At 36.1% G+C, this 25262-nt stretch overlaps 1 protein-coding gene across 1 annotated transcript in view; it reads right to left on the bottom strand.

Annotated features, from left to right (window-relative positions):
• The window catches only part of WWOX (WW domain containing oxidoreductase), a 525086-nt gene that overhangs the window by 403914 nt on the left and 95910 nt on the right, over positions 1–25262 (bottom strand). The window contains exon 6 of the mRNA XM_005152159.3: positions 6267–6355. Within this exon, the coding sequence (XP_005152216.1) occupies positions 6267–6355 (89 nt within the window). The remainder of the gene's footprint in view (positions 1–6266; positions 6356–25262) is intronic.

The raw sequence follows: 25262 nt of genomic DNA, 5'->3' as shown, positions 1-25262 counted from the left end.
AAAAGTTTCACCCTAATATTATTATGTATGTTTCAAGTGCAGTCAGCCTTTGATCTTATTTAAATTTAAGATATGTGCTGTCTGCAACAGTAACTTCTGAACTATGCATGCTTCAATTCTTAATTCAATGTGGATATTTTTTGATATCTCAAAATGTACAATGTTGTCCAGAAGTTTGTGCCTCAATGGCACTGTCAAAACACCAACTGTATTCCAAGTTGAAAAGACAAATAGCACAGCTGAACTGTTACTAGCTTTAATTCACAAACACTATTTCTATAAATGGCAAAGAGCTAACAGATTTGTTCAGTGTTAGAAAATATGTTTAAATTTGGAAAGACAGTACACAGTGTCAACTATAATCCATGACAGAGATACATATACAACAGAAACATTAAGCATATTGGCATAATGACATCACTAATAAATTGTTTAAATTGTATATTAAATTTTTCTGGATCTTTTAAGGTATATATGCAACAATGTGCTAAACAGATCCCATTTTTACATATGTATTTATATGCACGAATAGAATTCATCATACAATGTGTATGATTTAATCGTGGTTAAACTGGAATTGAAAATGAACACACCTGCAATATGTCAGTTATAATACATGTAAGAAAAACAGTTTTCTGGAGTGAATTTTCAGCAGGCTCTGAAATCTTAATTGCACCCACAAGATTTCAGAGTGCTTCTGCTTGCAGCATGAAAAATGAATGTACTCATAGAGTCTGAGGCCTCAGTTAAGGAGGCCAGCCGAAAATCTGGCCTTCTCCATTTTGGGTCTGGTTGGGAAATAAGAAGAGACTGAAATTCCAAATGGAGAATCATAATTTGTAACTGCTGTCATTTTCATATTTCTACACACAGGGTAAGTGAGTAAACACTTTGCAAATGCTGATTCTTGCAAAAAAAAAAAAAAAAAAAAAAAATCAAACCAAACCAAAACCCCTATTTTAAAGTGTAGGAAAATAACTGTACTGAAAATCTACATGTGGAAGTCCTACATAACTGTGAATTGCTTCTACCAATTCAGAAAATTCCCAGCAGTAGCTGCTGACAAACACTATTTTCTATCTTTGAGAGAGTTCAAGATTTTTCAGGATAATCTCATTTCTTTTCCTTGAACACTGACAACATTAAACCGATGTCTTACTCTTTGGCTGAAAATAACTTCAATTCAAACCAAGTGGCACTGTGTACCACTCAAAACTAAAGACGCAAATAAAATTCCATTAAATTCCATCAAAATCCATCCTTCAGTGCTCACTTCTGCCTGCTGTTTTGATCATAGAAGGGTTCTCATGCTGAGGATCAGGCAAATGACATGACATCATGACTGTAAATATTGACAATATTTATAGGTAGCTATTTAGAACTGAAATATTAGTGCTGTCCCCCAATTAAAGTATGCTGGGTTTAGTCACATGTGTGATGATTAAACTGAGAAATGTAGACCAAAGCATCACATCCACAAATCCACATTCCTACCCAAATGCCAAACCCCACAGACCCTGAACTATCAAACACTGATGCTGGCTAAATTTAAATACTACGTTGCATACAATCACAGGAGGGCAGACATTTTGTCTATAAAGTGGATTAATACCAAACATAATTCCTCACATTGTGCCCACTCAATGAAGAGGAGATTCAATTCAGTGTTCTTTTAGTTCTAAAGGCCTAATGTGAAAGACTGGTTGGTCTGCCTCTTCCACCCCCACAAAAATCAGCTAATGCCAATCCATCTGAGCTCAGAACATTATTATAAACAGATAATTTATATGATTTTCCATAACAGGAAATTCAATCAACTGTCTGAGCTGGTAACCAGCAGAGAGGAAACACTAGATCATAGACTCATAGAATAGTCAGGGTTGGAAAGGACCTTAAGATCGTCTAGTTCCAACCCCCCTGCCATGGGCAGGGACACCTCACACTAAACCGTATCACCCAAGGCTTCATCCAATCTGGCCTTAAACACCACGAGGGATGGAGCATTCACAACCTCCGTGGGCAACCCATTCCAGTGTCTCACCACCCTTACAGTAAAGGGCTTCCTCCTTACATTCAATCTAAACTTGCCCTGTTTAAGTTGTTACCCCTTGTCCTGTCACTACAGTCCCTAATGAAGAGTTCCTCTCCAGCATCCCTACAGGCCCCAAATGATGTAGGTAAAAGAGGTAACTTGAACAAAACTAGTTATTTAGATGCACTAAGACCTCTTTTCCTACTCTCATCCTAGCCCTAGCACTGTTTTCACATGGAACAAAGGTTGAGGTCTTCATTCCTGGAGGAGATACCCAGTGAGAAAGGTATATTTAGACAACAAGCCATGAATACTAAAAGAAATGCATTACATTGCATTTCAAATTACAAGAGAGGCTAAAATTAGTCACTATTACTGCAACATAACAGTCTTTCTCTAAATAACTCGATCTGCAAGTCCTTCAGCACCATCTTTCATGAAGCTATATTTCCATTTTATGTCCTAGTTACATTGTGTTCAGGCTGGCCTACAAGGAAGTAAGAGGTAGATCAAGACATAAACAGCAATATCTTTTATTCTATCTTCTCCCAGAAACAACTTTAGGAGATCCAATGAAATTATCACATTTAGGTTATTACAGAATCTTTGTAATTGAGGGCAAGAAAAACTGGAGAGAATTCTTCTTCTCATAAGGGAAGTTTATATTCTGCCGGGATCACGGAACTGCAGGATCTAAAATAATCTGCAAAACCCTTCTCCCCCGAAGCTTTACTCGAAACTGCATGGATAAAAAAGGTCTCAGAAACAGCTGCATCAACTCAGGAGTATTGGTAATTCAAACAAAAACTTATTTCTTTTTGTGAAGATGAAGGATTTTTTAGAATATATTTACAGCAATACAGCTTAATTTACCTGTGTTTATATACTCTGAGCTTGAATTTTATCTGTGGACAAGGCTGCAACACCTTGCAAATCCAAACAGGAATAAAAGATTCCTATCAAATCTCAGAAGCATGATAACTTGAAGATTAATCATCTGATTTTTACTTTCAAAAAAGGAAGCCTTCTTAGCTCTGATGTACTATTCCAATTTATGGTAAATATTTCTTTTCAGAGTAACTCTTTCCTCCTGTTTATTATTTATGTTTTTCTCCATGCTCCCTCTGTTGCATGATTTGTTTTCTGTATGCAACCAGACCCTGTTAAATTCCTGCTGAGCAGAGGATGACATTTCTTCATTCTTCACGTAGTTTCCACAATCTCTCAGATTCTCAAGCACATTCAAGAAGGATTTTTGTTTTTCTGTCTCTACAACTTTTTGATTAGGACAGATTTACAATCTCAGCAATTTTCCCCCTCTTCCCTGCAATCCCACCACCCTCCCCAGCTGCATTAGATTTGGATGTTTAACTCAATTAAATTTAGGGATCCTTTTTCTGGAGCTGTTCCATTTTAGTTTTCTCATCCTGAAAGACGTATGTGAAACACAGTCCTTGAAGATCCTTTTCCAATAGCTATCAACCAGAGAAGACCAGGCTCCTGGGCTGTGATGTGACTGAGAACACCCTTATATCTGCTGATAAAATATAGTACCTACGGTCCCGAAGTGCTCCAGGAAAGCAGAATTTCAAAAGACAGGCAAATCTATTCTCTGATTTGTAAATTTTAGTTATTGGGTCAGCTGTCATCAAGACCAACCGATTCTGTACAATATCAGAGTTTCCTTGAAAGCCACAGCGGACTGGAGAAATTAAACAGACAATAAAACTACCTGCACCCAGAAGTGTAAGTTGTTCACCACTGAATACAAATGCCTCTTCACATAACATTTTGTAGGAAATAAAAATATAAATTTTATTAAAATGTGTGAGTTCATATAAACTTCCTCCTTCACACTTTAAAATTATTGTAGTTTTTTTTCCCAGAAACCAAGATCTATACAATTTAGAATTCGAATGATAGTTTTGTTTAGGAAAAACAAACACAGACTTAATTTGCCTTTCCTACTAGTTTTTTTAAGAAGTCTGTAAGAGATTTTGTAAGAAAGAAAACTCTGTACTAATAACTTATTTCCTATGCTCATTAACGGGACTTAGAGCTACCTCATGGGAACTGAAGAGAGTGTATCACAGAATTCCTTCTCCTACAGGTGCATGAGATCAGAGATACCAAAGTCTTTTAAGAAAGTTAGGCTACCAGCTGACAGACTTGCCAAAGCACAAACAACAAGAGTCAGTCTGTCACTGAAGCCTGTAAGATTTCTTTCAATTGCTCATAAAGCTACTAATGCAAAGGAAACACTGATCTGACAAAAGCCCCTGGACGCTACGGCAAAACAAATAACCGAAGAGACAAAAGTAGTTAGCATACATTAGGGCTGGAAAACACATAGGGCTAGCACTGTAGCAGTAAGATTCTACTGCTGTATAATTGCTTTTCTGAACATATCCAGACATAGTTAAATCACAGAAAATCAGAGCCAAAAAGCCCTAGCAGGTCTTCCAGTCCACTCTCCTGCCAGTGCAGATGATTGTAAGGTAACTCTTCTGTGTCTGAATCAGATAAAAGATACACTGCTACAGGCAGTGTGTGGGGTCTGGTTTCCATCCAGCCTCACACTTTAAACAAAATATAACTGGAAATTCATTTTGGTCAAAACCTCACAAGTCTCACAACAGATACAGACATTAAACTTTCCTATAATGCCTGGAGTAGCCCTGCCGGCCATACAAACATCTGATCAAGCATTCGAGACACAGATATTTGAAGGCAAGGCAGAGGCTATAAATGCTGTCTATTACTAAAAGTTTGCCAAATAAAATGGGAGTGAAACATTCATAAAACCTGTCTATCACTGACAATGTAGCTTAACAGACCTATACTGGTTAAACAATGTATGCCAACGAAAGTAAAACAGGTTTTACTGATTATATATCTTTACTGATTCTATATCTTCTCATTTTCTAAGTTCTCTGGCAAAAATTGATTTAAGTATTTTCACTTCAAAGGATTTACAAACATGCATACCAAATGCACTAGCTAGGATGACCATGATATGATCTACACACACAAATCCTGTTAAGAGCTGTATTTGGAAGAAGGGTGGTTTTAACTTTTCACTGTACTATATAGTTTTTAAATGAATGTAGCATACTAAAAGCATGAAGAAGCTAAATTAAAACATTCACTGTTTGCATATTATGAAAATGACTTAGTGTTAAAACATTGATACTGCAAGGGTATGTCTATTCCAAGAAAATTTTAATACATGACAATAATATATGGTAAAAAATATTTTTACCAAGGATTTTAGCAGTAAAGGAACTTGTGTTAGAAGTCAGTTCTGACAATTCTTTGTATCTAAAAGATCTATAAGTACTAAAATGTCATCTGTCTATCCATGTGAGATTTAGCTTTGGCAGTATTTCAAAAGTGAAAAAACATGCTTTGTTATATATTTTCCCTATGACAATATATTTTCAAAGCTAAGAGGCCAAATTCTCCTGAGAAGTTCAGTAAGATGTATATGTGTTACATAAATACTTGCAGAAAAAAGCGAAGTTTGAATACTCACAACAATCAATGGGTCAAACTGTGGATAAAAGCACAAAGTGCAGAATTTATTGCCAAGAGCTGGCAATTAAAGATTTCAATTCATTTCTTCGATTTAGAGATTCATTGTTCTGCTCAAGCTAAATTAAACAAGCCATTTGGAAGCTAACCTGATTATCGCCATATAAATTTGTCTAATGTTAAGTGATGTCATTAGGAACACCTCTCCCTCCTTTTCTCTTTTTTCCTTTTTTTTTTTTCAATTATAGACTATTCCAGATAGCGGCCTGGAAAACAGAGCTGTATGGCTCACATGGCTTTTTTTTAATGCTTTAAAATAAAAAGAGAGAGCAAAAAGGTTAGAAAAGAAAGCAAGACAAGAATTGCAATAATTGCTCATCCCCGACCTCTTCCAAGCCACTGCAAAACTGATAAAAGTTGCCTGAGCTGTTTTTTATGCAGTTCAGCTTTGACCTTTTCCAATAGCTACAGGGGTACCAATGCCCCCTTTAATCCTAGGGCTACATGGAATAATAAGTGATCCATAATTATTTTTTTTTAGGATGAAAACAAGTGATCCTTAATTTCCATTAAAGAAAAATCCTGTGAAAAGATTATCCACTAAATCAGTCCAACCATGGTGAATTCTGCCCACTGTGCTCAGCTGATAGAGATATTAAAATAACAAGAAAATCTTATGTATAATTGTCTGAGTACTTACACATTCTTGGATTTGAATGCTTCAGCAAAGTGCTGCACACTCTGAAGAGAAGCAAGGTCTAAGGTCATTGCTTCTACCTTGGCTTTATGCTGGAACAAGAGAAAATATAAAAAAAGATAAATAAGAGCAAGTTTAGTTCACAGTATCATGTTACAGTAAATGTGTTATGAAACTTACCCGATTCCCTTGTTTAACATTATAACCCCAAAGTGAATGCAAATCATCAAAACGAATGGACGAGCACAACATTTAGTGCCAAAAGTAGCATTGCAATTTTGTGGTTCTGCTAAAAACATATGCTGTGTAACACACAGCTTTATATAATAAAATGAATCAACACAAAGTAGTGTTAAGGTTAATATGGTATCTTTTAGCTTCCATTTTGCTGGTGAAACTTATGTAACTCATGAAATATAAAGTACAGGAAGCATTATTCTTGATGCATGACATTCTTTACACAGAATACCAAAAGAAAAATACCCAGTAACTACTCTATAAAAAACAGTTAAATTCAAACTTGCACACAGTATTTCAAAACAATCTATTGTTCGTAGCAGGTGATATAAAGGTATAAAATGAGTGTAGAAAACAAGTGATCAGACAATAGTTTTTCACAGAATAAGAGTTTATGAGTGTGTATCTTCTAAAGAAATTGCGTATGTACTTACAACAAACTTTTCCCCTAGAAGAGGACATGCACCATCAAAACAACTCAAATTTTTCAGCCTTAAGCTTTCTCAGACCTTTTGAAACACAGTCCAAATCTTGGAACAAAATGAACCAAATCTATTTTCATTGCAAGCACTGATGTGTAGGAAAGTCACCACAGAACCCAGCAGGCTGTGGTTGTTCTAAGCCACAGTTCTGAAGGAGCTTTCATTTGACTGCAGCTGCGTGTCTACACCACCACATCCAACAATTGTTTAGTTCTTCCACAGACACTGTATTTTAAGACATCTATGATCCTCTGCAAAAATACCAACTCTAGTGACATATAAGTCACATAGATCCCCTAAGGAATCATGAACATCTATTATTTGTGCTCACCTTCACTTTTAGACTCACTACTGCCCATCACCACATACACACTCTGGTACATAAAGGATAGCTGGCAAAAGCCCTGTACTCTCCCCAAACCTAAACATGTCAACATTCAGCTCACTCTGCTTAGTTTATTCAGTAAAAAAAAGAAATTAGAGGGACACTTCACGTAATCCCAACATGCCACTTACACCTATGTATAGTGGTCATGGACCAGACTGTACATTAGCACTGCTCAAAGAAAGAGTAAGAACAAGAGGAAGCAGATACAGTGGTACTATGCAGTCAAAGGCAGCATTCAAATGGATAGGCAATAGGAACTTTGTTTAGTGCCACGGTGTAAACGGGGATCTATTGTGATTACAGCGTTACACAATGACTATTTCTGAAGGAACAAGAAGGAAGCAGCACACACTCCAGCACAAAAAGAAACCAAGAAAAGTGCTCCCATTGTCTCCCAAGCTCAAGCAATTCATCTGATCTCCGTGTTTCATTGCATCTGGTACTTTTCTCCCTACATCTGTTTTCTATTTTGCTAGCAACCATTCTGCCCGCCACAATTACCGTACAGGTTGGGTTTAAACAGAATGTCACTCAAAATCGTTTTGTCCCACTCTCAGCACAACAAAATAAACACAACTAAAATTTCAGCAGGTTCATTTTCCACAGGAAGTATCAACTGACAGAGTCTGAAAATGCTAAACCAAACTTAACTTGGTTATGAAGAGGTTTTTTACTGTCACAAGATGCAAATCATCCTGGAATTCATTTTGCCCCACTGGGTAAATATTTTCTTCTGTTTGATGGTCAGAGACTTGAGAAAGATGATGCTGCCTTGCGTTATGCAATAGACCTCCTTAACAACTTTCCAGCTCAAAGCTGTTTACTTAATAGAGAAGCAGTGTGCATAGCTGGGTTTACACTGCTTCTGCTTTCCTCAGTTGAAAAATTCTCTTAGCTCTCTCAAAGGTAAAAGGACAAGAAGGCTACAAGTACACAGACATTAGAGGGTCAAAAAAAAGTAATAATCAAGTAGTTTGACAGACTCCTCTTGGTGTCATGTGTTAGGCTTCTGCTACTGAGTCCAAGAACAGAAGAGAGGTACCTGTGTATTTCAAGTCCAAAAGTGAAAAAGTGTGAGGCCTCCAAAATACCTTCAGAAATAGAAATTAAAAAGACTAAGATTGGCCTTAGATTTGTGGATTAATATATTGAAAATGTAAAAAACCTTAAGTCTAGAAATCATATTATTGAAAATGATAAATGGTTGACTGTTAGACAGCAAATGCAAACTGTAATCATGTTTATGTTTCTTCTGTACCAGTTTCGCCAATGAAATGAGACCACCTTTCTATTCATACTACATTTTCTTCAGACAGTAAGATAATTTATTTCAAACAATATAACACCACTTCACCTTTTAGTTTCAATACACATACAGAAACAGAAAAAGACAAAGAAAATATTCATTAAGAAATTCAGGAAAATATATCTAAAATGACCTGAAAAAGGAAAAATTAAGAAGGAAAAAGAAGTATAGGTTTAGTATTTTTTTTCCCCCATGGAATAGGTCAGCAAATGGCAAAACAATTTATGAGGTTTTTTTCAACTTTCTCCCTGACTTTCCTTTTTAAAAACTTGATGGTAACAGCCTGCATTTCTCTCGGATATACACAAGGTCCATACTGAGCACAGAGACCATCGTTTGTTTTATTTTCCTGCTTCTGAAGTCATGAAAGAAACCAAACTAATTTTCTCCAAGTAGTAGCCAGCAGATCTGTTTCAGATTCTCCCTTTTCAACTGATATTCAAGCACTCCTCACTCCAAAGAGGTGCTCTGCAGACCATCAATTCTTAATAATTTGAGAAAGTGAAAGGCTAGGCCTTTAATATCACACCATTTTCATTCTAAAATTTCATTCCAAATTTTCCCACTCATACTTAAATGTACAATTTCTTTTAAAAAAGCTGTGAAATAAGCAACATATTTGCCAGGCATGTTCTTAATAATTCTTACTGTAAGAATAGCTCCAACCAATGACAAGCAGATGCCTTTTTGCTTATTTTCTTACAGTAGCTCAGTATCACCTTTCTTATGTTTTGCATCTTTCCCTATAAGTCTGTGTAGCACATATCACAATATTGTACTATTTATAGAAAAATAAAATATTTTTTAAATAAAAAGATAAAGCTAAAAGCCATTTTTGCTAAAAGGCACTGTAACTGTAATTGTAATCCACAGTCAGAACTGATTGTTAATGGTATGCTACAAATCCTGATCTAATGTGTCATAATTGTATTATGCTGATGTCTCTCACTATTTCACTTCACATATTTTCAGTACTGAATTATGCCTCATTTTATGTTGTGAAATCTTAAATGGGACTCACCACTTTCCCAAATACAGAACACAGTCTTAAAACTGACATCATAAGATCAACACACTAAGGCAGAAAACTCCAGATTTTTTTAAATTAAATCAACAAAAGATATAAATAGTTCCTTTATTACTTTGTTTTAAATAACATAATGTAAGGTAAAATGAAGTAATGTAATGAGTGTAGAGATATTTAAAGAGCTTACTTCTAAAACTCAGGATCACTACTGTGTGGCACAGTTGAGAGCCTGTGCAACACGAGCTGGTGCCCTCGCTGCAAATTCCCACGCCAGAAGTCCCAGTGTGCCCTAAACCACTTTCAGAACTAGACTTAGATCAGCTTCATAAACTGGCCAAAATGGACAATAGACACAAGAGCAGATACACCTCTGCTCTCTACTGAACTGTGTGGAAACAAGGTCAACTAGAACCAGCTGAAACTGTGCTTTTGTGTTGGGGAGTATTTGCGTTTCATGAAGCCCAACGAGCAGTTCAAGCCTCACAATGTCTAGGCACCAACATCCTGTCCTTGAAGAAACAGCCAAACGCAGATTATCCTCTGGTTCCTAACAAGTCCTCTTTTAAACGCAACACAATAACATTTTGCAAAGTGCAAAAAAAAAAAAAAAAATTATCTTGTATTTCATGATTTTATGCCCAGTTCTAAAAGTATTTTATCAATATTTCCAGGTAACTTTCATTACTCTAAATAACAGCAGAAAACAGTTTGTTCAGTTTTGTATGTAAACTGCTCCCTATTGGAGAAAAAAGAATATTAAAAATGCTTAAGTGAAATTGGTTATATTTTTCACTCATGCTAGAAAAATGCTTATTGGGCCAGAAACTAACAAGGAAGTGAAAACATCCAAAAAGCAAGCAATTTCACTATATGCAATGTATTCACTTTACAGCTTAAAAACTGTTTAAAAATGAACACTGCATGGTAGAGTAGTTTGGCAGTAAACATGATTGTGCATTTGTGTCTTGGTACTGAAGAAGGAGCCTTTTTTCATAGTGAATTTTTCATTCAAATGTAAGTGATGATTTACGTTAAATATAGGTAAAGCATAGCTACATTTTCCTGAAGGATTGCAAGGAAGTGAAGAGCAGTACAATAAGTTGAAGCATAAAAGCTTTCTCTGTCATAATATTTATTATAATGGCATATAAAATAGCTGAAATAAATAATAGATGACTAAAAGTAAATTCATATGATAAAGAATCTTTCAGCAGACACCATTACTTCTGACTGCTCCAGTTTCATACAGAGTTGAAGAGTCTTAATAAATATGCTGTAGCCCCTGTATCTTATGTAAGCACAAGTCATTTTGTAAGGGCCTACTTAGAATGTAACATAGTGGACACTACATAATTTACTGTGTAATTTCACCCTCAAAAAATACTGTGTATAAATCTTTGATATTTAAAAGTCCTTAACTCAAAACTCAATACACAGCACAACAACAAAAGTATCTGACTTTGAAGGACTAAAAGTATAGCAAAATGGTAAAAAGCAGTTTAATTTGATTAAGAAAAATCCTGATGACAACACCTTGGAATCCATTGTGAGAAACAGAAAACCTTCAGGAAAAAAATAATTTGACATCAGAGCCATTGAAAAGTCTTAAAATAGATAAATAACCAAAACTCAGCATGTAACAAGCAATGCCCAAATAAACCCATATTTCTACGTTGAGGACAAAGTAGAGGATGTTTTAGAAGCACATCTGACAATTTGACACATGGCTTATGGCAGTCAACAGCCAGTGCCATGCACTATTTATGGAGGTACATAATAGGGAAAAAGGCTTTCACTCAGGATTAGGACTGTAAGTATTATTGTACCTAATGTAGGCAACATTTGGTACTTCATGCAAAACTGTATTTATGTAACGCCAGCTTCATCTTCTTGTGTGCTTTGAATGCCATGAAACTACTTCTTATGGAAGTGCTTTAAGAGTAATACAACATATACGCTAGATGCTTTAGTAACATGTCTTTCCACTATGCTCAATATACCTTAATAAAGTTTATTAAAAGTCATCATGGTGGAACATTTTTATATTAATTTTTCTAGGTTTTATTTCCCTTCTACACCCCAACATCAGCAATTTTTCAAATTTTCACTAAATTTATACAAGAGAAGAAGGCACACAATGCAAAACAATGTGCCAACTACTACTTATTTTATTAATTCATTTACGCAATATACAAGGAAAATCCTGGGACTAATCATGATTCCTCATGAAAGTCAAAGATTAAAAGCATTTTCTTTCTTTCATTACAAATACAACTTATTTATTAATACCTGGTTTCACTTATTCCGAAACATATTTGTTTTATCTGTATTTTGGTTGTAAATTACTGGTGTAAATTCTTCCCTCTATTCATCTTGCCCATCCTGTTAAAAATACTTTCATGCTGCATGTCAGCTCTCTCAAAAACAGATTTTATAAAGTGTGGCCCTTTCTGCTTAAGTAACTATATCTTCATGTTCTTTACAATAAGGGAATTCCTGCAAGGGTTGCCTTCATGCAAGTCAAGTGAATTAACATACATGTAAAGACCTAAAGGGTCAGTAGGAGCCTCAAACTGCTAGGATTACCAATCATCCTCGGACCTACATTTTATCATGAAGAATGAAATACAAGAACAACAACAACAACTATTATTATTACTATTCCTATTATTATTATTTGCTTGCCTCTTTCTCCAGAACACGAGTGCTTGACAGAGAACAGTGTTCATCTTCTGGGCATCACCTACAACTTAGAGCGGTAAGAGGCCTCTTCAGAAAAACCTGAAGCCCTCAAGCTGTAGCAGGATTGTACTGCAAATGAATGTCTTGGAGCTGCAATGGCAGCTCCCCAAACATGACAGTCTCGAATGAACACCTGTACTGCAGATTTAACTATTGAGTTCAACTGGGTTATAAAAGCAACAGAGAAGTCTGGATCCTCCTTTAGCTAGAGATTAAATACAAAGGCCACAAATGAGCCACTGAACTTCTGAGATGAGGGATGTGGAAGAGTAATAAATATGATGCAATGTGAAGGAGAACAGTTTCTGAGGATGACATACACCAATCTGTCATTTGGTCTTCACATTTAAACAAATGTAACAGCTATATTTCCCCTTCTTCCAAACACTTAATTTACTTACAATTTAAAATTTACATCACAAACACAATGTGACTGAAGTCTCTAGGTACAGTTCATATGCTTAACTCAAGAAGTGAAAGGGCTTTCTTAGTCATGCAATAGTAATTCTAAATTCCCCAATGATATAAAACTGTATCTCTTTTTACTAGTAAATGTTTACACATGAAATATAGAATACACTTATTAGTTTCTTTGTTGTTGCTTCATCTTTCGTATTTTAGTATTTTTATAAATCTTCTGCAATAAGTAGCACTACAATAAGCAATATTATTTTGCAATCTTTACATTAGTCGACTCTCAGATCAATATCTGCAAATTTGTCCTTTTATAACTTCTGAACATAATTGTAAAGGGAAAAAAAAAGGAAAAACATTTGCATTTTTTTCTGAAATTAGTATCTTTAGAGAAGTAAACTATGCCATAGTAATCTTAAATCATGCTTTAAAAATAGTAAAATAATTCAGTCTCCTACGGGCATTTTTTAAATTACTTATTTCTTAACCAGAGAGAACAAAAACACACACAAAAATTACTAGTCTATAATTTCAGTGTGCTTCGATTTGTAGGCTCCAAATGTTCCTGATGTTTCCTGAACGCACATGGTTCCACTGCAGGCAGTACACATCTGCTTCAGTAACAAGAAATTACATGCATTTTAAAAAAGAAAATAAAATCTACTGTAGGTTTTGGCAATAGGAATTTGTTTAGCTCTTAATGTACATGAACTGTGGGTATTTACTTAGGAGCCTACTTTTAGCTGGATATTTTTCTTTCCCTGGATTTAGACCACTTCTTTCCGTCTCCAAACGCTCATTCCTGTAAAGCTCATTTGAATTTATCTTGGGGAATCTCAAATAATCTAGGCAATATATTACATGTATGTGGTTTACTATTCTAATAAACATATCTTCTTGTTTATAGAATAATCGAGGGAGCCTGGGAACATATAGCAGACTCTCAGCCGTGGAGAGCCTCCTATTCAAATGCTTTCAATTCTTTTCATTCTGCAATAACTGAAGTGATAGCAGAATACATTTTCAAAAACAGCAACAAGGCAAACAGCATTGGGACAATTTAGAAGCTACAGACTTTGGTTCCTTTTAAAAACTTCCTCAATTTGAAGGGTTTTTTTAAGATTAAATAAACCTAGTTTACAGGTTGCTGAGGAATATGCAATACAGGAGACAAACTGGGCAATGGATTTGTTGGAAATGGCAGAGGGAAAACAGTCTTTCTAAAAGACTAAACCAGTAACATCCCTACTGCCACAGAACACTATTGTTAATTATCCATAAAATTAAAGGCATGTTTTATGTACAGCTATGCATATGCTGATGTATAAAACTTAAGCAGGAGTTTTCACACATAGGGGAAAAACCAGCATCGCTACTGCAGATGACAAACAAGAGGAGAAAAGCATGATGGTCAAAAGGGCAACAATGTTTAAGTAAATACAAAATGAACCCTTTTTCCCTGTTCTCTCATGATCCATAATCATAAGCTATGTTGTTGCCTGAAAGTGCAGACATGCACTGTGCAGTGCATTAATCCTTCAAACACTAACAGATGCTGGCAGGGATTTAGGCTGGAATGTATTTACAAAGTGACAAATTATGTTCCGTATTATACAGAGAGAGAAAGAGCACCCACAAATAGGCTGATAAATGTCAGCTGCAGTCACGACAAACGGTTTATTTTTATTATACTGTAACCACAAATGTTTTTTGCAGGGAGGCCCAAAGATTTATTTGTTGCAGGAAAAAACAAGATTATATATGACACAAAGTAATAACTGTGAGATCCCTGATGTTCTGGGCAGCTTGCCCTCCTGGAGGGCAGACTGAAAAATGTTGCTTAAAAATGGTATGTTATATGACACAAAATAAATAGTTCATAACTCTGTATCGAAACAACAATAACTAATAATTAAAGACAGTCTTAGGACATGGCTTATACAAGTTCAAAGGAAAGCATAGTATTTCCTTTAGCAGATGTTGAAAACGATGTTTCAATATTAAAATAAATCTTATTAAATTGTTTTAGATTAAAAACAAAGTGCTGTAATTGCTAGATGGAAGCAACATATATTTTAAATGTGGTCAGAGCGCTATATGAGCATTAAGTTTAGCACAATTAATTGGCAGAACAGTGACGTCTGCAGGTTTAAAAATGCATTGCAGCTATTTTGAACTGTGTCAAAGCTCACCAGTAGATTTAACATACAGTTCATTCCTCCCATGCTTAATCCTAGGAAAATACAGATATTGATATAGCTAAAAGTCCTCATTCATTTGATCATGAATAATATCAGGATGCTTCAATGTAAATACAAATAAATACATGAGAAATCAAATTTAAAAACTGAATAATTATCTATTTAAGGGATTTTAACTGGCAGTTTACAGTGAAAATCTCCTAGCATTGAACAGTATAATACAGATACCTGACGGAATGCTGTCCTCAAAAAAAATAAACCCATATACAAATCCTTTTCTTTCCACAACTGTTCACATTCCCTAGCTAAGAGATACACTGAAAATGGCCCCATTGTTATGTACACAATCTTAGAAAGTGAAATAAAAGGACTGAATCACATTAGTAAAGATTTATTGTACAAATAAGGGTTGGCAGGATCGGGTTCTTAATATACGTTCAACATACACAATACAGACTTGAAGAAAAATATTAAGTCTTTCTGCATGCACAAGAAAATATCAGGTGTATCTGAACAGTATCAGAGTATGGAAACCAGCCACTGTGCCACCTGGTTTGTGAGCACAAAAGGAGGAAGCTTTTCTGTACTTTCTTCCTAAAGAAATAAAGATTGTGTGACAAAGAAAATACAAACAAAATTAACACAAAGGCAGGAATTAAATTTCTGTGGAAACATGGCCCATCTCAGGAAACATTTTGTCCAACTTGTAGCAATATAGAAGATAAAACTCCAAACACATCATTCAAAGCATAAGGTTGTCTAAAACTCTCTGATCAAGGAGTAGACCGTGTATTTTACAGATTCATAAAGCTGATGGCATTCAGAGACTGGAGGGGTCAGGAAGCCATGTCCCATTGTTCTAATAACTAAGAAAGTTTAAAATTACTTTTGAGTAAATGTGAATGAAGTCCAAAGTCAAGCACCCTATTTTCAAGCACCATCAACCTGAAAAGCTCGAAAATTTTCATTTAATAAATATAAATGAATTTTCTGATAAATTTTTTAACTGTAGGTAACAAAAGCACTCCAGAAAATAATTGTCTCATGCAGCAGTACAGTGAGAGTTGACAATCACCTATGATTATAGCCACCAGAACCCTTATTTCCTAAATACAACCTTCCAATGAACAGTATAGTGACAAGGACGAAGAGTATGCCTTAAAAATTGCATTCTTACAAGCACTTGTACATACAAAACAAGGAAGTGCTGCCATTACAGTAAGAAAAGCAGCAAGAAAAACATAACAACAACCCTCTTTTAACTTTAAATATTTGCCTGAAGAATAAGTGTACAAGACTGATATAAGTGCTTTATAGATGAGAGGGGGGGGAAATGAGGGAAGAAAAAACCCCATCACCACTGCCTTTCCGTTTCATAAAAGAAGCAAAACTGAACACAAAGAACTGAATATAAAGAGAAGCAGCACCCTAACTGTGAGCAATACTCTTTCTCCTGGACAGAAAGTCTTTTAAGATGCCTTCCGCAGGTCTGCACCCACAAGTGTTAATGCCACGTCTTAATGTAGTCTTTCAATTATTAAACTGGTTTTAATTTAGCAGCTATTGTTACAAAGCTAAATAGCTGGCACATAGTCTAGCTTAAAATTTCACTTTTTAAGCAGAAGCTTAGGCTTTTCCCCAATTTTAAGGTAAATACTGGCTGTACCCACCTGAACACCTGAAAACATGGCAGCTACAGTATATCTTACCCATATGCCACATGCAAAAATGTAAAACATATTAAAAAAGAAAAAAAATCAAAACGAAAATTTCCAAGCAGATGTTTATAAACAGAAGGTAACGGATAAAAACCCAAACACAATGCTGCATTATGCTACATGATTCACTGATGAACCCATTGGAACTACAGCAAAAAGCCCTTCTGGAAAACTTCCAGAAATTAAAAGGTGCAAACAAGCTGCCTAATACCCTTGCGTAGACTGAATTCTTATGAAGAAAATAAAGTTTATTGTCTGGAAACAGAGAAAGCATGAGGAAAGCACTAAAGCAATGGAGGTGAACAATTAGACAGATGTTCACTTAAGGAAATAAAGAGAACAGAAGAAGCCATCACTGAGGAATTTTACGAGAATACTGACAACTCTGCACCTCATCAAGGGCACTGGTAAAGTTAAAGCCACTGAAGCCATTTCTACTCAACTCCAGTATAACTGCTGACCTTGCAAAAGTCTGCATTTAGCAAATGTGGCTTAGGAAAATAGCATTATACTTTTCATTCTACTATTTTTTCCCAAACTCCATCTATATACTATACTGTATATTTCAAGAAAATTAACTTTATTTCCTTGTATAATATTACATATACTCAGAATTTTTTTCCTAACTACACTCGGGTATCAGGAAAACCTATATTTAAAAAGCTTTTGTTATTGAAGTAAAATTAAATACTGTCAATTACATCTGATCTTTACAAAACTGTACACATGAATAGCTGGAATGGCTTTTGCTTAATATGATTATGTATGTTTCTAAAGTAGTCAGGATGCTGCATAAGATGCATACGGCAATCTGGACATGTTTTAGAATATACAACTTTTGGCATTTAACTAGTGAAAGAATAACAGACAAAAAGCATGCTCTGTTGACAAACTGTCTTGCAAGGGGAAAAAACTGAACATGCATGCAGGCAAAAGGAGAAGGAATGAATAATAAGAGGTAAATTATTTTAGCAAGGACAAAAGTCTTACTTTTCTGTGCTTGTGCAGGCTGAGGTACAAATGTAATTTGTCCCACTACCGTATCTCTATTGTTTAACATATCGTTTCAAAACTTTGTTAGGTTTATAACAATATGTCCTTTGCAGATTTTCAGAAAGAAAGTATTCTCCAAATCTGAAGCCCGTGACTGATTTTTTCCTTTTATCTACTCATATATTTTCAAAAATTACTGTCAAAGCAATCAGCAACTGTAGCTCAGGATCGCCAGACAACTTTCGTCATGTTATTCAATGCACTGGGCTTGTTCCCACAACATTCACCAGTTGTTTCTGAACTGTAACTACAAACATGATACACATCACCTCAGTCACACAGCACAGGGTACACAACTATCAGAAATGAACTCTCCAGTTATCCAATTGCCAAGGGATTCCTACCAACAGGTTAAACTCATTCTGTGATATCATATTAACATCAACTACTTGGGCATCAGATTGCAGAGACAGGGAGAAAGTACTAAATGAAAGCTGACTCCTAATCTGAATATTAATATTACTTGTGCACAAAGAAAAAGAATACTCTTATGAAGCATACTCTTACAAAATATTCCTGGTCTTTTACAGCCCCAGACTGCCTTTGGTGAGCATCAGGCACCAGTTCCACCCACAAAAAAGGGACAGCCCATCTATTCCAGACGGGTTTGCAGTGTTTGCAATACAAACAGTAGTTCACCCAGGTCTGCAGGGGACAGCCTGCATATTTCCCACACACTAATGTTTGAAAGTTCTCAGTAACTCAGGAGAAATTTACAAGAAAATTTCATCATTCACATTTTAAATAATATAAAAGATGTGGAATGTGATTGATTTCACACTAGAGAGAATTGAAATTACAGTTATGGGATAGGTTTTTTCATGTACGGTAAGGTCAAGTAATGGTAAATAATTAATGAATTATGAAACAAATTTTCTATAAGGCAACACATAAATTCTATGCAATAAGATCCAAATGTGTAGTTACACCAAAAAGCTGTATAATGTATCACAAAATGAAGAAAATGCCTGATGTTGAGGAATAAAGGGGAGGGTGCCATTACATTGGGATAACTATTACAGAATATAAATAACATCTTTCCATACATACACTTCATTTTCTAAAGTTTTAAATCTCATGATCTAGAAGAAAAAGAATATAAGAGATTTTTGTTTTTTTTCATGTTGCATTTTATAGCATGATCTGTGCCCTCATGTAGGTTCAATGTGGAATGTAGTAGAATAATCCAGTGGATCACGGCCTGGACAAAAACACAGGTGTCTTTCTCTGATCTTATTGCTGATTTGGTATTGGCTAAAATCTATGGACTGCTGATTCATATTCCAACCCAACCAGTATAAATTTCACATTTTTCAATACTCAAGCTGTCTCTTAGAACTTAGTACAGTGCACAATACAATATTGTAGTAGTCACGGTTAGACCTCTGTATCACTGGCATACAATTAATAACATGATTGCTAAGTGAGAAGTCAAAACTGGAACCCCAGAAATCCAAATGTGGTTTTTGCCTTGATACCATAAAATTAGTTGGAGATTTCTCCATCAGTAGATGGGAAATTTGCTTCTTCATCTGCATAAAATTCTGTTGTGACTATGAGAATAATGTTCTGACTTGCAAGACCAAGACATAATGGATATAATTAAAAGAAAAAAAAAAAAAGGTTTTGCTTATAGATTAAAATATGCTGGATTTCAGATTCAACTATGGCAAAATATTACATGCAGAAAAGGACAAAGGCAAGGGAGGAAAATAATCAATTTTTGAGAAATATATTTCTCACTTCTCACTCACTGCTTAGAGCTGTTCAGTCACTTGAACTTGTCCCAGGGGCTAATAAATGAGAAAATAATAAATTTGGTAAAGTTGAGGCCAAATTTATGTATCAAATGCAGACAATTAATCACATCTATTTTATAAAGAGTCCCAACTAAAAGCCTTGAAATAAATGCAAGTCAGATGTTAGATCCTCAACAGCAGCTGTCTCACCCTGTAACATATTTGGTTTGGGTCACAGTAACTGCAGATCAGAATAGAGCCAGTGACTGTGCACAGCCAAAATAGAGAGTAAGTTTCCAGATAATTTACAAACACCATAATTTGCATAGCAATAAATTTAAGTCAATATCATGTAATAGTATATAGAAGCAACTTGAACCCAGTCCTACCAAAATAGATGAATTTCCATTTAGATTTGAATACTGATCCACAAACACCCCATGGCAAAACTGTGTGTTCTCCTACCAGATTATTTTTTCTCATGTACGTGTAACCTGAAAAGCCCATGACTGCTACCAGTTTCTACTTTAGACTACGTGGCTGACAAAGTTAAGTGAAAGTAGCCCTTTTCTCCCCTCCCACAAAACCAATTGGCATAATTTTTAAGTCTTTTTTTTTCTCTTTTTCACTTCATTCTGTCTTCTCCAAACTAAACAGCAAATCTGACCAGTTGAAGAACACTCAAGTGCAAAAGGTAGAGCACTTTGAGGCACGACTCACTAATTCCCATGTGAAAGGATATGCCATGATGATAAGGCAGAGAAGTTTATGTTTATAAGACTTTGATTAATAAAGCAATTTTAGGAGGACAAAGAGAAATTGAAGGAAAATGAAAAGGCTCCAAAAGTACTGAATTTTGTTTAAAAAGATCAACAGCCTTCCTATAATCAACTAGATCTATGCATTATTTAATAAATTAAATTATCCAGCAATGAAAAATGTCATCAATAAAGTAGATGAGGCAATGTCATATGTCAGATAACTATTTAGATGCCTTTCAGCACTTGTAAGCATTTGGTTTCAATTTAGTTTCTCAAATGCTTCACGCTATGGTACTGGACCTCTCTTCTGAGAACTCCATAAAGAGCTGTACAATAATTTCCTAAAGGTGTTAAATTTTAACTTTCTTTCTTTGTTCCTGAAGAATACGATGTACTTGGAGCACTGTGTGCAGTTCTGGTGTCCTCAGCATAAAATGGACATGGAACTGTTGGAACAAGTGCTGAGAAAGTTGGGGCTGTTCAGCCTGGAGAAGAGAAGGCTGCGTGGAGACCTCATAGCAGCCTTTCAGTATCTGAAGGGGGCCTACAGGGATGCTGGGGAGGGACTATTCATTAGGGACTGTAGGGATAGGACAAGGGGTAACGGGTTGAAACTTAAACAGCAAAGGTTTATACTGGGTATAAGGAAGAAATTATTTACTGTTAGGGTGGTGAGGTACTGGAATGGGTTGCCCAGGGAGGTAGTGAATGCTCCATCCCTGGCAGTGTTCAAGAACAGGCTGGACAGAGCCTTGGGTGCCATGGTTTAGTGTGAGGTGTCCCTGCTCATGGCAGGAGGTTGGAACTGGATGATTTTAAGGTCCTTCCCAACCCTAACTACTCTATGATATACCTAAAAATAAAGTTACACCAAGTAACAGCCAGACTGTAAAAGCACACAGTTTCATTACAGATATGGCTCGTAATTTCCTGAGCTTGATCCAGTAATTAAGCAAGTTTAAGCAAGAGCCTATTTGCGTTTTTAGAGGTAGACACCGTTGCATACCTGATCCCTAAACATTTTGAAAGGTTTATTAGCATACTCAGGTCCCATTACAACTGACAGCAAAGCACATTGAGTATTTATTTTTTCCTTTAAAAATCTTTTTGTAGTTAAGAAGTTAAACTACTTGTTTTCAGTAGGTAAATATATTTAAGAATTAAATATTGTGTCAAGAGCAGCAGAAGGATGAGAGCCACATGGAAGGCATGAATTGAATCCCTTTCAGCAGACCATTTTTCCATTTCAGTTTGCTGGTGTTTGTTTCCAAAGTACATGATGTTGGTCTGAAGGTGCCACAAGCTGCAGGCCCCCGTGCTGACCAGACCACATGAAAACACGTTAATTTGAGCTCCAAAGCTAGAAATGTTAATTTATCATCCTGTCAAAATAATGACATTCATTCATAAATACCATCCAATCTCCTCCACACCTGGCTGACTCTTCTGTGCAGCCTAGTAAAACACATTAATTACACACTTTCTCTGCCTGTCCTCTGGACAGTGTACCTCACTGTATTTGAAAAGAGTAATGATACAGAACTACAAATGGGGCAAACACCCTTAAACTTGACAGGACAAGCCAGAGAACACAGGCATGTTAGGTGCCATACTTAGTCCATCAGTTGCCAAACCTGAGCACACTTCTTCCACAAAGCCTTTTGGCTATCTCACCCATGCAAAATTAACTTCAATATCTCAGGCTGTTGATGATCTCGGTCAGAGCATTTAGCTTGTACCCATGACTCTCATCAAAGGTGCAGCATGAAACTATGGTCACTGCCTGTACACTGTCACTCAGGCAAATGAAGGAAGACACAATAAAGATTCCCTTTCCAAATTCCTCTGTGGCAACTAACCTATTTCAGCTGTGCTCATACACTTCTTGTTTTAGTAAAGCCTAGAACATCCCAAATGAACAGCACAATCTTTTCTGTCTCCAGGTGAGTGACTGCTTAGATATTTTAGACGAAGGAGTAAAGAAGGTTCCTTTAGATACAATCACCTTCTGCTCTGAACATTCACCTCAAACTGAGGATACTAACTTCTTTCAAGCACAAAAAAAGAGAGATACAGATCTCCCATTGAGCACTATGATTCAAACCAAGAGGAGGTACAACCACATTATCTCCCAGAGCATCTCAGTTCAGTAGACAGTGATACTAAGAGCATTCATCAACCAGGGCTCAGATAAACAAAACACACCTAACATGCCGCTCAGTAAGATTTGTGTATCTAGAAATATTAGGACTAATTGAATTCTAACGACAGGTAGAACCAAGGATCTCAGCTACCATGGACATGTATTTGCAAAAGTTTATGTGCTTCAGAATTTTAGGTTCTTCCAGATGTTAAAGAAAGAATTTTGAAGATCCACATTCTGAAATGCAGTGCCTGATGAAGCAGTAATACAGAATTTAGGTCCCAGTATTTTAAACTGAACTAGTCCTAAGCACTGAGGCCAGCCTCTTGCTGTAGCATGTCTTCATGAGCATGTGAATTCTACTGAACTCACAAAGGGCATAAAAACTTATTACCCTGTGTGCCAACCTGCCATGCATTCTGTGGGCTGCAGAAACTGCCACCTCTGTCCAGACTGACAGACAGCCTGACCTATCAAGTCCAGGTTTTAGACAATGCTCTAGTACTCTTTCTTCTTATCTGTTTAATTATATTTGCCTACCTACCTGCAAAAGACCTGTGCACCTTTGCTGTGTCTTGGTAACACTGGGCAGCTGCAATCAGGCAGAGAAAGGGCTGAAATGACCAAGATAATGTAGCCAAGTCACTCATTAAGCAGCAACTCTGGACAGAATCCTGAATTTCAAAGCATTACATTCAGACTTATGAAACACTTTCTCAAGGTTACATGGCAGATAGGAGACAGAAACTAACTAGAGTCACCCAGGCCTCACAATAGATGTTAAAATCTCCATGGCATCAGCTTGATCAATGTCCCTCTTAGTAAGGAATACAAAATAAGAAAATTCAGAACTGACCTTTAAGAAATATTCTTGTTATGCGTTTTAAACATTGTGGAGATAAGGAGGAAATGTTTTTTCTGAATGAGTATACTGTACCTTTAATGGTTCATTTGTAGTTCAGAATAAAATCTGAACTATTTGTTGTTCATTGTTGCTATATTCTGTTCCAAGGTTCATAATTTGAAAATTGACTTTGGGGACTTTTTGCTTGGTCTATTAAAATGATTCATGTTGCATTCAACATAAATTGTGCATACACAGAGGAGGTTTAGCACACGTATTCACAGTATAATAACTAAAGTGAATTTTGTACAAGCTGCAGTTTGTGGCAAGGATGCAGTATCATTTGTCTTAATTTTTCTTCAGCATTACATTAGGCTGGTGCATTTACATTTCCAGGTATGGCTAAACACTTTAAAACTTTCTTTTTACAGCATGAGTAAAGAGAGAATCAAATCTACATGTTTATATGATGTAACACAGTAATGCCTTTTTACTGTCTAAAGTACACATGGATTTACTTTCCATTTACCTTCCCGCACAAAGGCAAATGCAAAGTGCATGAAATATTCACCACCTATGAATCACATAGTGTTCCTATTAAAAAGATGATAATGTTCTGTTTTACCTTTCAAACCATGATATGGTAACAGTCACCGTCTCTAAGTGGTTTTGTCACTCAAAACAAGTAATATACAGGAAGGAAGGAGGGTGCTTAGTGTTTGATAAAATTTTAGGACAATCTACTGTCAACTAACTAAATAATTAAAAGCTGAGATATGATTTCAGATAGAAGGTTTGGGAATACTTATTTTGCAAAATCTGGGTAAGTAGATTTGCCAGAACAGTGGGAATCACTCTAAATATGTGGAGAGGAGGAAGAGAAACCAGGATTGCAATCTGTCACCTGTCTTCCCTGAGTCTTAGAAAAAGTTCATCAGTGGTTATGTATGCATTAAAAAACTCGTTTAATATTTGTAACATGGAATTTCTGAGAAGATACTTTAACCTCAGCTGTGTTTTCACCATGGTTTTCCCTTCTCCAGTGAAATTTTCTGCTCACACAAACTTTTAGCATAGAAGTGCCGATGCCTGAGGCCTAAAAGCACTCAGAAAATCACATCTACAGGCAAAATGTGTGGGCAGACAGTGGGGACAAACAGGTTTTGTGTACAAAAATTCTTGTATCTTATAAGAATAGAATGACCTGAATATTCAGGAACAAATAAATCCCTAGAAGTTAATGTTAGCTGGCTATCAACAACAACAACAACAAAGAAAACTTTAAAAGCAAACAACTTTTGTTATATAAAGACCAATAATCTAGAACAGATTTTGCACAAGAACAGATAAAAAGCCATTATACACTTAACATTGCATTATGAAGGAAACAAGCTCACGCGGCAAGTTTAGTCAACACATTATTTTGTCATCAGGATATGAAGAAAATAAACTTTATTTTCTTTATTTTTGATGATTAAGGCAGTCCAGAATGAGATGTAATACAGAGGCTGTCGTGAGAGAGATTAGTTTTACCCTACTGATGATGTGTTGTTGCAATAGTAATCCTGCTGAGTGATGGAGCTCGTCTAGCCTTGTAAGGCCATCCATCTAAGAGAAGGATACTCTAACCAAACCTATGACCTGACGACTTTGCTGTCACTGTCCAAGCTCACTAAGCCCTGGCAAATAAACATAGGGTGTAAAAGGTGGAACCAGTCCCACACACACTGTGCCTCACCTAAAAAATCCACTGTACAGGCCCAAAGGGTTTACCCACACTTGCAAAGCCCTATACCAACATATTAGGAATGAAACAGCAGGTGATATGGTGCATTGGAAGCTGCAGACCCAACCCTGCATGCAGGCGGTTCAGGACATTGGTTGCTTGAGACTGACCCAGGAGATGACAGTCTTGTTCAGCAGCATCCTGAATGACCCAGCAGC

Source organism: Melopsittacus undulatus, chromosome Z (genome assembly GCF_012275295.1).
Source record: "Melopsittacus undulatus isolate bMelUnd1 chromosome Z, bMelUnd1.mat.Z, whole genome shotgun sequence".
Classification (NCBI taxonomy): Eukaryota; Metazoa; Chordata; class Aves; order Psittaciformes; family Psittaculidae; genus Melopsittacus; species Melopsittacus undulatus.
The sequence above is the reverse complement of the archived record's forward strand: the minus strand, read 5'-3'. Positions and strand labels throughout refer to the sequence as shown.